The sequence below is a fragment of the Amblyomma americanum genome, chromosome 8, assembly GCF_052857255.1.
Source record: "Amblyomma americanum isolate KBUSLIRL-KWMA chromosome 8, ASM5285725v1, whole genome shotgun sequence".
NCBI lineage: Eukaryota > Metazoa > Arthropoda > Arachnida > Ixodida > Ixodidae > Amblyomma > Amblyomma americanum.
In genome coordinates this window covers 37,246,469-37,260,055 of record NC_135504.1, presented here as the reverse complement: position 1 = coordinate 37,260,055, position 13,587 = coordinate 37,246,469, and the positions used below count along the sequence as shown (strand labels likewise).

The 13,587-nt window shown below is 46.4% G+C and overlaps 1 protein-coding gene across 1 annotated transcript in view; it reads right to left on the bottom strand.

Annotated features, from left to right (window-relative positions):
- The window catches only part of LOC144101376 (E3 ubiquitin-protein ligase SMURF2-like), a 121,235-nt gene that overhangs the window by 10,848 nt on the left and 96,800 nt on the right, over positions 1-13,587 (bottom strand). Inside the window, exons 8-16 of the mRNA XM_077634508.1 lie at positions 12,896-13,055; positions 11,543-11,789; positions 10,196-10,612; positions 8,308-8,575; positions 6,597-6,700; positions 5,591-5,705; positions 4,304-4,482; positions 3,299-3,436; positions 983-1,103 (exon numbers count right to left, since the gene is read on the bottom strand). Of these exons, the coding sequence (XP_077490634.1) occupies positions 983-1,103; positions 3,299-3,436; positions 4,304-4,482; positions 5,591-5,705; positions 6,597-6,700; positions 8,308-8,575; positions 10,196-10,612; positions 11,543-11,789; positions 12,896-13,055 (1,749 nt within the window). The remainder of the gene's footprint in view (positions 1-982; positions 1,104-3,298; positions 3,437-4,303; positions 4,483-5,590; positions 5,706-6,596; positions 6,701-8,307; positions 8,576-10,195; positions 10,613-11,542; positions 11,790-12,895; positions 13,056-13,587) is intronic.

Genomic DNA, 13,587 nt, shown 5'->3' with positions numbered 1-13,587 from the left:
GCAATGACAACTTAGAGAACTTGGGTATGGGGGAAGAAAGAATGCCGCAGAAGGTGCAAATTCCAGTCAAGCTGCGTAAAAGATGCCTTCTGAACAACACTGCGGGGCTGCTGCCTACGGTTTCTTCTCTTGTACTCTGACCTTCTTAACTTGGCCCTTTTTTAACGTTCCTGATGCTGAGCTTTTTAACTTTACTGGTCGAACTTCTTTTGAACGGTTAAAGGTACACTATGGCAGCACTATTGCAAGGAATTCATTATAAGAAGGGCACAGGTTAGTCAAGAGAGCGCAAAATGCTACTTCATGCCTCTTTTGAATGAAGACTACGTCAGGCTGAAGATAAACAGAAAAACACCAGTACTGTAATTCCTTAGCGTTTCCACAAGTAAATGCAGACACAGAGCCTTACAAGGGGAAAGTCAAACTATGTGCTCTACCTTTTGCAACCAGAATTTTCACAATGCATTGCAATCTTGCCACTGGGAGCTTGTACTGCTCCCAATGTTAAGAAAATAGCACCTAACAGCAGCTTTACAGCAGCGATGGATAAAAATTCATTGGAGGCACTTAGATATCTCTTAACTGCCGAAAGGCGAGAGCCGTTTGAGAACCATTGCATTGATTTGAATTAGCTGCGCTTGAATTCATTTCACGACAGAGGAGAAAAGCAGCTTGCGCGAGCATGGTGCCACACGACCTAGGTCACGTGACCTGGGTCACGTGCGCAGGTAGGTCACGTGATCTAGGCGGCAATGTAATTGATGGACGATCACCGCGAGGTCACGTGACCGGACGGACGGTCACCGCGAGTATGAGCCATTAAGGGCTTTCATCTTAATACACTGTTTGCACTTGCGGAGAAATCGCGCAGTTTCAGTGTGTTGACCAGGGAACATACTCAATTTAAAAAAAAGCACGTATGCCCAGACGACCCTTCACAAGTGACAACAAAAGACAAGCAGTGCCAGTTGTGGTTACTTACCTCAAGCTCTTTTTCGTCAAAGGACTTCAGAAGGTTTGGGTGGATAAGCTCGCTGAAGCCCTTCTGCAGTGCCAGGAACTGCTGCTCAATCCCTCGCATGAACCGGTAGTTCACAAACAACCTGCACAGGAAAAGAGAGCAGAACCAAATTGGATTTTCAGCACTGAGAGAGAACATTCAGATGCACATATGACACTGCCATTTAGGGGGGGGGGGACCTTGCTTTTTAAAAGAAATTTTGATTATTGAGTTCCCAATTATGCAAACTTCAGGAAACATGTATTTTTGTGTGCTGATATTAAATATGCCATGGAAGTTGAATTATAGGGTTTTTAAGCTGCCGCTCCAGAAACAGGGATCCTAACCTTTCATTTCGTATTTGAAGTGGCAACTTCAAATCTCCATAACTCACCTTCTATGATAGGAAGCATGACAATTTTACTCTTAACGATGTCAAGACAAACCAATGGCATGCATTTTAGCAAGTTCCCTGCAGCGAAATTTCTTAAAACCTCCCTCCAAAGGACTTGCATAACATAATGTATAAGTGCACGACGACTTGTTTTACATAAAATTAAATAACATATATAGGATGAGCACACAAAAATACAAGTTTCCTGAAGATTGCACAATTGTGACTTCAATAATAATTTTTTTTTTTTTTCAAAACGTAGGGCGACCTCTTAATGGGACAGAGAGGGACACATCCAACTTTTATCTCGCAGTAATAAATTGATTCCCTGGCCCTCTGTGGGTATGTTGACGTTTGCCTGGCAGTAACAGACACGTTTATTGGCGAGAAAATCGAATTTAGAAATTTTCCAACTGGGTAGCTTGAACTCCCGACAGTCTTATCCAAAAAGACGCATCACCACTTGTTTTGAAGTGAAGGGCAGTGCAACGTAACCTCTGGGATTTGCACACAAAAACTGGTGTCGACGCAAGCATTCTACTTGCAAAATCGGCCAGCGAGGCCAACGCCTGTGTTTCGTTTTGTGGTCATTTATAGCTTACAGAAGCTCCGCTTCCAGTGAGGGTTGTCTCTTTGTGATTAGGTTGCGGTACCCCATCATTATAAGCCAACTTTAATTCGTGCTCAGAGCACTTTAACAAAGCTTTTAAAAACAATTTTCAACTATGCTCAAAGCAAACCAAAGGCATTTGAGCACAATTTTCTTTCATCTTTCCAAAAATTTTTTTCTTTCAACACAAGTTGCGCTGGATTTTCCGCTGCCATGTGAGCGGCTTGAGCAGCCAGCAAGCCGCAGCTTACAAGGCTGAGGAACGGTCAGTCCAATCATTCTTTCATAAGCCAACGACCACTGTACAGACACAAGGCGCTTTCCTACAAACACACAAATCTCACGTGGGCATGAATGCTCCTTGAACACATTCAAACCACATGAAAGTTGCACTACCACAGTTAGAATGATAGCCAAACATCAACAACACACACAAACATATTTCACAGTTAAAGGAGCACTGAATTACTCATTAGCTCCACCTTAGCAAGCACAGCGATACGATACGGCTACAAAGAAAAAGAAAGCACTTCTTAGCAATTCCATGGCTGTGCTCGGTGCATTCGAGCGAGTAATTACTAGACATGACTTGCCTCACTCAAACTGCACCGGCTTATACCCTGCACAATACCGAAAAATCGTTTATTCCTTTTTGCTGCACCAACTATGGGAATCAAATGTTACGCTACAATATGCCACAATTATTAAACCAATCACAGTCGATGAATGTCAATATTTCAAAAAGCAGCTTGCGCGAAATTAGAGCCGCCTTTACAAAAGTAATAAAACGCTGTTTCAGTATATATGTATTTTTTATGTAAAAAATATTTTGTATGTATATCTGTGTAAAAAGTTTTGTCTGTAGTGTTGGCCGATCCTCCGATGTTTGTAATCTTTTACATAGTACTTATATTTCCTGCTGTATGCCTTGCAAAGGGGGGTCCAGGGGTCCCTCAAGTGGTCTGCGATCACTTTTTACCCGGACCTACCCACACCTATGATGTAAATAAAATAAACTTGAAACTCACTTAACTGAGACGAACTCCACACTGAGAGAATATCCTAAATACACTGAACTAACACACTCCACAACATGCCTTTTTTCACACTTCTACACAAACCCACATTCTAACTAGGTGGTCATATTAACAAGGTGGTGCAATTCATGTCCATATGTAAAGGGCAGCTGCGATATTCAAATTTTTGACATAACAGGAAGAGAAAGCAATAAAGAAAAAAGAAACAGCTACAAGGTAGTAAATAGTCCAAATACGAGGTGCGGGCAGACAAGCACCTGACGTATTCTTTCTTGTTGTCGTCGGTGACAGGCAGGTCCCTGCCACCTGGCTTGAGTTCGTGCACCTGCAGTTGCCCAAAGGCATTGTGCTCCACCGAGAAGGTCGTGTCAATGATGTCCCCAATGTCATTGTTCCTGCAATAGAATGGCAGGGGAGGGGACAAGGCACAGAAGCGCTCAGACACAGAAGAGAAACCACCTCACGCACAAGGTTAATGTGTAAAGTATGTTATGTATTTGCAGACCCGCTTGAATAATAAGAGCACCTGTCACTTTTTGACTCGTAAAATTACAACAAAATTTTTGCTGATACTATATTACCCTGCCCAATAAGGGTAACAACAAACCTACGTAACAAAAAAAAAATGTCTGTTAATAATACAAGCAAACACAGCATATCAAAAGCCCACACAATTAAATTTGTACTCAAAGCAACTTTCCTTCAACCTATTCATATTTACTGTTTCCAAACTACTATCTGTTTACTATTATTTACAGAATTTATATAATAATAATAATAATAATTGGTTTTGGTGGAAAGAAAATGGCGCAGTATCTGTCTCATATATCCCAGACACTTGAACTGCGTAAGGGAAGGAATAAAGGAGGGAGTGAAAGAAGAAAGGAAGAAAGGGGTGCCGTAGTGGAGGGCTCCGGAATAATTTCGACCACCTGGGGATCTTTATAACGTGCACCGCAATCGCACAGCACACGGGCGCCTATGCGTTTTGCCTCCATATAAACGCCGCTGCCGCGGTCGGGTTTGAACCCGGGAACTCTGGATCAGTAGCCGAGCGCCCTAACCACTGAGCCACCGCGGCGGGTACAGAATTCAGGGTGTATTTTTTTTTCTTTTTCACAACAATGTGGTTTCGCCCTCAACCATTCTGCGCACTTTCTACTATCAGTCTACCATTTTTTCCAGCATTTAGGCTGTACTTTTTGCACTTGCATACTTGCATTTAGGCCTGCAAGTGTGCATAAGCGCCACTCCACACTCACAGCATCCAGGTGAGGCTCCGGTGCAGGTCCGGGTCGACCACCTCGATGTCATCCAGGTGGATGGGCTTGCTCAGCAGCATCTTGTAGAAGGGTAGCGTGAAGCCGCCATCAATGTAGTGACCGTGGAACACCGCCAGCCCAATGATGCGCCCAACAAAGTGGAAATAGGACAGGTGCTCCTGCGCAACGTGCAAAAGGTAAAGATGCTAGGTCATTAAATAAATAAAGACACAGAGAGAACAGCCTGATGCGAAGCGACATTCACTGGCTGCCTGATAAAAAAGTGTGGTGCCCCACTAACATGATCATCATCATCACTGCTGTCATCGCCAGCATCATCATCAACACTCAAGCACACACACCTGGCACCCTTTTAAATAGATATACCCAGAACACATTCACACTTTAGCGTCAAGGGTTAGCTCACAGTTCTCAACTATTATGCCATGCCAAATGATCAACACCGGCACATTAAAAAAAAAAACACCACACAGACGCTACATAGGCTGGGTCCCAACCTGTGATAAGAGCCCATTGTTACCAAGTGCAGTCATTGAGATAATGAAGTGAATGAATAAAATGCATTAAGTCACTTGGTAAAATCGACTCTTGATAACCTGAACTTGAAGGGAACCAAAAATTTGTTCAAATTATGCAGAGTTTAAATTATTTGGCCTTTTTCTTAATGCAAGTAACGTTGACAGGATGAAATCATTTGAACAAACAGGAAATTTGAATTAAGCAAGTTCAAATTTATGAGTCTACTGTATTAATATTCCGAGGTTGGTGGTCAAAGAGCCAAGTTAATTCCGATGCTTCAGCCAGGGACTACAGGCAATGTACTGAAAAATCGAATGGAAGTGTAAAGTGCAAACTAGATTATTCCAAAGGGCTGTTCCCCCTCCACAGCCAAATATCACAGAGACTATGCTGCAGTTACTGGAGAGCATGCCTGGTTACTGCAGGCATGACCAGAAGTATGACCAGAGAACCAAACACAACATTTGGTCCGATTGGTTGACGGCGCAGTAACCTCACGCAAACGGCATGCGGATGTTATGTGGAGTTTAGTGTTTCGAGGCTTATGCGTGCACCAACATCACACAGCACACGGCATTACTGCATTCCGCCACCGCCAAAATGTGGCCAACCGTGGCCAAGATTCGATCCTGTGACACTCGGCTCTGCAGTTGAAAGCCAAAGCCTCTGAGCCGCTGCATTCAGTCTTCACACATTCACAAAAGCAGAAGTCAGAGCGAAAGCTGTGAAGCTGCTTGCGTTACTCACGGGATTGACTGAGGAGTCCGGGTTGATCTGGAGGGTGTAGATGTCGTCACGCGTGTACTGGAACAGCCCGTAGTATGGATTCAGCATCTCGTGAGACAGGAGGTACAGCCATTCCCTGTGCGACAGATGAGGCAACGTAAGTGAAACGGAAGTTGAACCACTAGGCTAGACCTGATACTTTGCAACAGCTAAAGCTTTTATCTGTCTCTTCAGAAGTTCACTAAACACAAACAGCAGTCTGAAGAAAAAAAAAGCGCAACATGAGAAATATGGATACCTGTGCGCCCTAAAGCATGCGTGATGAACCAAATTCACAATGTGTGCAAAGAACATTTTCCATTCACGAGATATTTTCATATCAAGGACGCCAATACTTTTCTTCAGAACTAGCTACCGACTGCTGAGCCCAGATAAATGCACAGGAGCAAGCTCGTAGAATAAAAGCAAAACCAAGACGATAATTAAGTAACTGGCAGTATGCGTCAGCTTGACCTGAACTTTTGTTCAATGATGAACAGACTGAAACCTCACGAAGAAAGCAACAGACAATTTTATCAGCCAGCACAAATGACCTCCAAGAATGAACGCACAGAGCTCTAAGGTATTGACAGAACTGTAGTAAAGCTCGAGGTTGGTGGTCAAAGGGTCAAGTTAATTCCAATAAGTAAATGTGGGGTATAACATTGCTTCAGCCAGGGACTCGGGGCGAAGTACTGAAAAATCGAATGGAACTGCTTTCAGAATCATCATATTACACCAGCCCGAATCTTTCATTTGCAACCTCTCTAATATGTTTTGAAGGGAAAAATTTTTAAAAATAAAAGGCAGGAGCATCACATGCTTCAGTGCGAGCCTGGACATTTGCTCAATGATGAGAGATGGCACACAGCAGGGGCCCATGTGCACCATCCTTAACTTTGACTCCAAACTAAAGAGGCCAGAGATACAGTTAAAAATCAGGTCTACCTTCAGCAGTGAGCCAGAAAGACAAGAGGCCCTCACTCACCGGGCCACGCCGCCATAATCGAGGCCCTCCTCGCCACGGAACTTGACCATGAGCCGCTTCTTGAGGTCCTTGGGACGCATCTTCATGATGAGCCGGTACGACTCCTGCATTCAGTAAAGCATAACACGCATGCACACATGAATACATTGGAGTATCAGCTACGGATAGACAACTGATTTGGGGCATCATAATAACAATAATAAAGGTTTATTACGAGCAAAGCAAGAAGCACAGTTGTCATCTCACTCAGGGAAGAAACCTGAACTACACCGTGAGGGAAGGGAGTGAAAGAAAGCAGACAGAAATAGATGCCATAGTGCAGGGATTTGGATTAATTTCAATCAACTGGGGTGCTTCAACGAGCGCTGACATCACATAACACAAGAGTGTCTTTTGCATATTGGCTCCATCGAAAATCCCAGGATATCGTGCTCAGCAGCTGAATGCCGTAACCACTGAGCCACAGCAGCAGGTCAAGCTGGGATTTGTGAAATGCGGACAGACTAACATCCTAGCCATCATTTAAGAAGATGCTCTCGGTAAACGTAAGCACCTACCAAAGTTAAGCATCCTCCCCTACCTTTAGCATTTGCGATTTAAAGAAAAACATTTTTAAATGTGGCCAATCCTATAGTGGGGTATAGAGCATGGCAAAAAAAATAGCCCAAGATTAGTTTGGCAGTAATGACAGTGTGCTCATTATCATCACCATTCCCTGTCATCTTTTTTCGTTTTACTGCAAATACAAGCGTTCGTTCTTTGCACTCAAAGTGCACCATGCACAATTTCAGCTGCGTTAGCTTCTCTTCCTAGCACGTGCTGGCACTGATTGACTAACGGTGCACCTGGCAGAGCACCAGCTCTAAATCAAAGAGTTGATGGTTCAACGTTTGCGGCTCCACCACCAATGCACAGACTTCTTCCCTTTCCTTTCAGATAAACTGTGCAGGATCGTGCATGAGAGAGATAACATGAGAGTCCTGCAAGACTTGGCAACAGCTTCTTAGACGTGTGTGATGACAAAGATGACTGATAAGCCGACCTAGATGCGAAGAGTGCCACAGGAGAGTGCTAATGTACACCTTGTAGTCGCAAGAATACATACAGGAGGGCACTAGGTGCAGAATAGCATGAAGGAAAAATGGAAGGTCAGATTAAAACTCTTTAATGCGTTAGCAATTTCTGCTGCTGCCGATTCTGTTGTAGCTCCTCCTTAAAGGTATGACGTGATATCATTAATGGGTTAATGCCCATATATGCGGAATTGATTAGTTTCTACTTCACATTCGTAGGTCGCTGGGAATCCTCACACTACCGTAGGCGAAGCGGTGCAGCGGTTAAGCAATGTGCCGCTGCCCTGGCATGTGGCAGTTTCAAACACAACCATCGGTGGGGCTTGTCAGAGTTGCTCTTCCCGTGCAACCTCTGCTACCTGGCATGGTGGGCAGGTTGCGATGACATCACAGGGTTTGCACTGTGTCACAAGCCATGTGCGACGGCGATCGTCATTTCTGCTTGCGCAGACCCTTCTAATGCTAATGCACTTAAAGGCTGTCAGGGCTGGAGAGACACACATGGTGGAGTTGCGTATTGTGTCATCGCCGAATCACGACAAGCTTCACTAGAAGCTTTCTTCCCCATGCCTGCTTCAGAACTTGCACGAGTGCAATAACCGAGAAGCGTGAAGGAGAGAACAGAGACTACTCTTCACCTCGAAGATGTCCTCCCGAGAGACCTCCAGGCGGCAATGGCCTGACTGGGGCTGCACTGTCTGCAGCTCCTGCCGCAGAGCCGTCAGCTTCTGCACCAGGTCTCGCTTGTACTTGGGCAGGCACGATGAGAAGTCTGGCGAGGCTGACCGCTCCACAATCAGTGCCGATGATGATGAAGACGAAGACGTGGGGCTCACCACTGTCGGCGCAGAGCTGCTGTTTGTCAGGAAGGGTGTCCCACCACCGCCGCCGCCACCACCGCCTCCACTACGCACAAAAATGAACAGGTACCACAAAAATCAGAACAACTGAAAAATGAACGGCCCTTTATATACTCGCTAGTGGAATACGCCTGGTCACAGAGTGCACCCTCAATTTGTCCCATCTCCTGCTTCATCACTTTTTGCTTTAGCCCCATTAATGGCCTTCTTCGCCTTGGTCATGCTGTCTAGTAGATGATGTCTTACTGCGCAGCACATTGCGCCACATATTCCGCTCAGACCTGAAAGTGTGGTCCAATGAATAATCAACAAATAATGTTGCCACCTTTGTGACATTGCCATGGTAATTGCACTACTGCTTTGTGAAGTGAGCTTCGACCATGTCAAGCATGCTGCATGTCACATTCAGGGTAACAGGGCTACTTTCCAATGGGTCGCACAATACACTCAGCTGCACACACAACAAATACAAGCATGCCTCGGTGTTTTGAATGTTTCTCACCCATCTCATAGAAAGATATAGGAACGTTTCCTGGGTTCACACAAGAGTGTACTAGCAGCATTTCCCTCCTAATTCTTTCTTGGTAAGGTGCAAGAGGGGCTTGACCACTGAAGCATGCTTTTTATTATTATGGCCGCAAGTGTACAAGCATCTTTCAGAACATGTCGAGCCCCCCGCATACAATTTGTTACAAGTAAAACAATTTTGACTGCAATGCAACAGTCACAGGAAAAAGTGAGCGGAACAGAATTTGAAAAGACATCTCCCAAATAAGTAATGCTACCGATTACATAATCTGTGTGCTTGCAGACCTGTGTAACTGTCTGTCCTATATAATGAGACTCAGGAGAGTTCATTCAACCAGCAAATGCAACATTCACGGGATCACTTAGTCATCTCTGCTTTAAATCGATTCCGGTCCCTACTCCAGCAGTGTCTAATGTCATGAGACCTTGCCAACAGAGTAACTGCAAACTTTTGCTTTCTTTTTATTGTGAGTGATTTGGCATGCTTCCAGTCTAAGGTTCTCAATAAATTTAGCCTCGGGGAGCCTCAACAACTTTCAAAAGGTGCAGAGGGATCCGGTGAGTCGTGGCTTCCATCCTTTCCTACTAGTCACGCATGCACACGCATGGCCCCTCAAAAAGCATCTGAATTCAATAACGACAGGCTGTAAAGTGAAACGGTGTCCTCTAAGCAAAACAGCAAGTCCCAAAATAATGTTGGTAGAGGAGACGTCAGGGTTTGGGCACACATGGTTTGGTTTGGTTCGACTTATGGGGCTTAACGTGCCAAAGCGACTCAAGCTATGAGGGATGTTGTATTGCAGGGCTTCGGTTAATTTCAACCACCTGGGGTTCTTTCAACATGCACTGACATCGCACAGCACACAAGCCTCTAGCATTTCGTCTCCATCAAAATGTGACTGCTGCGGCTGGGATAGATCCCGCGTCTTTCGGGTCAACAGCTGAGCACCATAACCACTGAGCCATTGCGGCGGCTGGGGCACAAATGGATTTAGGTGCTCGAGGGAAATCAGATTGCACTCCAAGGAAACCAGCTAGGAAACACCTCTTATATTCATATTCCACTCGACACGGTGGTCAACTAGTCAAATTCTGTGGCAAGTGCGACCACAGCAGTTGTGCAATCCTGACCACTCACAAGAAGCTGTTACGGTGGTTGTTGGCCGCTGTCATGGAGGGCAGGACAGGTGGTAGGCCGTTGACGTTGATGGGGGACATGGGGCTCTGGGGGGGTGGCAGAGACAACGGATTGCCCCCCTGCGGAGGAGCATTGGGGTTGACGTGCGGCTGGGTGCTGCCGCCTCCGCCGCCGGGTGGGCTGGCGTTCATTGCCTGTGGGTTGGGCGGCCCCGGTGGGCTGCGCTGCCCAGCGGACAGGGATGCGGGCATCTGCACCTCTCGGGAAGCGTTTGGGGTGGTGGCGCTTGGCTGACTCGAGCTTGGCGTGAGACCCGAACTGAAGGAGGTCAGATTGGGAGCAGGGGCAGAGGGAGCTGGTGCCGCATGCGTGGGTGACATCTGACCCTGCGCCACCTGGGAGCTGGGTGGCATCCTCCTAGGATGAGAGAGGAGAAAGAGTGGAAAGTCGCAGAACATGAAAAAAAACAAGCGTTAAGATGATGCAGCTGTGGATAATGCAGCCCACAAAGGGGCTTACAACACTGCACATTATGAGATCTAGTAGGAGGCTGTGGTCAGTCCCGATTCTGGTAGCTAGCAAATCATTATATCTAACTCATGGGGGTGCTACAAGATTACATTGCTCAATGCACATTGGAAAATTTCAACATGAGCAGTAACTTCAATTCCATTACTAAAACAAGAACAAAGAGGAGCACTGCGCCTTGCAGAGCTCAAATAACAACATGGTCATGCTTTGCTTAGAAAGAGGTGTCCTCAGACATCATAAGTGAAGACCAAACGAGCCACTGCTTAACTACCCTTGATCAATCTGTCTTCCTTGTTAAAATAAATTATGGGGGGAGGGTTCATTATGCGATGTAAGAAAAAAGTTTGGGAAGATTTTTGTTTTTTAACAGTCAACATTTCATATCATGGGTCCGTCATCAAGAAGAGCATGCGATCGATAAGTTGTGTCGCCTGTGTACGTGTCACCAGTGTTTAACGAAGTTTGCTTCAAGAAGGGTTTGCTGTATGATGCCGTGATCCAATTATTTTGTGATATCTGACGGCACCCGCCAATCGCGGCTAGATAAAGCGAACATGCTGAACACCGGCCTTGAATGTCAGACGCATGTTTGTTGAGCGAAATTTGAAAAAATTACGCTCTTAATGAAAAAGTGGTACTCACCACTTTTTCATTAAGTGCAGTAATATGTATCTCAAATCCCTTCGTCAGCACACATGCGACTCTGACATTCAAGGCGAAGCTTCCGACTGTTCGCTTGCTTCTTTGTTTACGGACAAAGAATGCAATGCCGCAATGGGCAGGCAACTCAGCAGGACCCAGTACGCCATCTCATACCTGGCAGCTGGTGTAAGCCCCAGCAGGGGCAGGCGGGGGTCGGTGAACTGGGTGGTGCGGTTGTTGTGGTCCACGTAGTAGAGACGCCCTGTGGGCGTAGAGCGCACCTCCCAGCCCCGGGGGAGGGGCCCCAGGGCCTCCAGGTCGCCCGAGGGGAGGTCACGGGGCACCCGGGGGTCGTGCCACGTGCTCACCCCTGTCGCCACGTGGTAGAAGTACACCTGGCCCTGCTGCGTTGTTCGCACCTCTGCACGGGCAGGAGCAAGAGTCGTATCAGACGTGCCATCATTGCAGCCAACGAACAGGAACGTTGTCATTTGGTGGTGACGGAAAGTACAGACACAACTGAAGATGAGATATGTGCGGAGTGGTGCAGAACTCCCACTGGTTATTGGGCAAACTTGTGCCCGCATACAGAACAGAATATGGCAGCAGTGACAGCAGCACGTGATCTCAACATCAAAACTGCCGCACACGAGCCCAATTTTCTGAAGTGCTCCAGTCGCGTCTTGCGCAGCGGACAGAGGGTGATAAGCACAGCAAAGCTTTGTGGGGAGGGAATTCTGTTCTCTGAAGTGGCACGATAGCACCACGGACAAATCAGAGCCACTGGATGCTGGTGGCACCTGACGAAAAAAGAGAGAACCAATCTCAAGTAGTTATCTGGTGTGACCCTCCTGCAATGCTCTTTTTATGCTGACAAGTATTTACGTCACATTTATAAGGACACACAGACAGAAATGCGACCAATGGACCCCACTGCCATCATTCCTTAACAAAATTTAATAGAAGGAAAAAGCGCTTCAAAGCATCAAACACAAGAGTGTAAGTATATATCAAATCATGTGCCCACCTTCACAATGTGATCAGATTTCATGTACCCCAAAAAAACTTTGCTTGAACTGACATACTCTTGATTATGGTTTGGTTTATGGGGGTTTAACGTCCCAAAGCGGCTCAGGCTATGTGAGACGCCGTAGTGAAGGGCTCCGGAAATTTCGACCACCTGGGTTTCTTTAACGTGCACTGACATCGCACAGCACACGGTCCTCTAGAATTTCGCCTCCATCGAAATTCGACCGCCGCGGCCGGGATCGAACCCGCGTCTTTCTGACATACTCTTGAGAAAAGTACCACACATCAATTTCAACAAATGTTTTCAGCAGGCACACAATCTATACACAAGTTGTGTGCAATCATTTTCGTCAATATAAGCTCACTCTCGTGAAATTCCTCCGTGAAAAGAGACGGGTCAAAGCCAATGCAGGCGCTGATCAGATGCTGGTAATCCACGGACACAGAGTGGGTACAGATGCAGATGTAGTTTCCCTCTCCAGGAGAGGGCGCACTCACCATAACCCTCTGGCAGGTCGGCTGCCCTGTGAAGTTGGTTGCGGGCCAGGTAGTTTCGATGGCGCGTCGATCGTCGTCGAGCGTTTGGCTGTGGTGCGTCCGCCTGCGGAGGACTCGCAGGCGGTGGAGATGGTGGAGGTGGCGCACCGGTTCCATCATCCTGCGCATACAGCAAGTACAGTTCTGTTACCGTGGAAGAACGACATGCATCCACACCAGCATCAGAAACCTATAGTTGTCGGTTTTTGAAATACGCCTTCCCAGTTTCTGAACAAAAATAAACGAATTACAGACCACAACAAATGACATTGGCACCCTTTTAATCCTGGACTGTGGTTTCACTGTTCCCTTACCTTACCTTAGGTTGACAGGCCTCAGGGTCTACTCACATACCACACAAACTGATGTGCACTCGAGCTACTTATGATGCACTCATGATGTGCTACTCACTCCCTCCTTCCTTCTTTAAGCCCTTTAATCCCCAATTTCCAGTGCCGGGCAGCCACAGCAGGGTAGCCAATCCAACATATCTGGTTAACCCCCCTGCTTTAACCCCTTCTTTCCTCTCTCCTGTTTGCTTATCCTACCATGCAATACTCACTGCTTGTTTCTACACAGAAGCAGTGGTAAAACATGAGAAAAGGTCATGGCACAGGGATGATTCCGAAAAGAAAGACGAACGGGAACAGGTG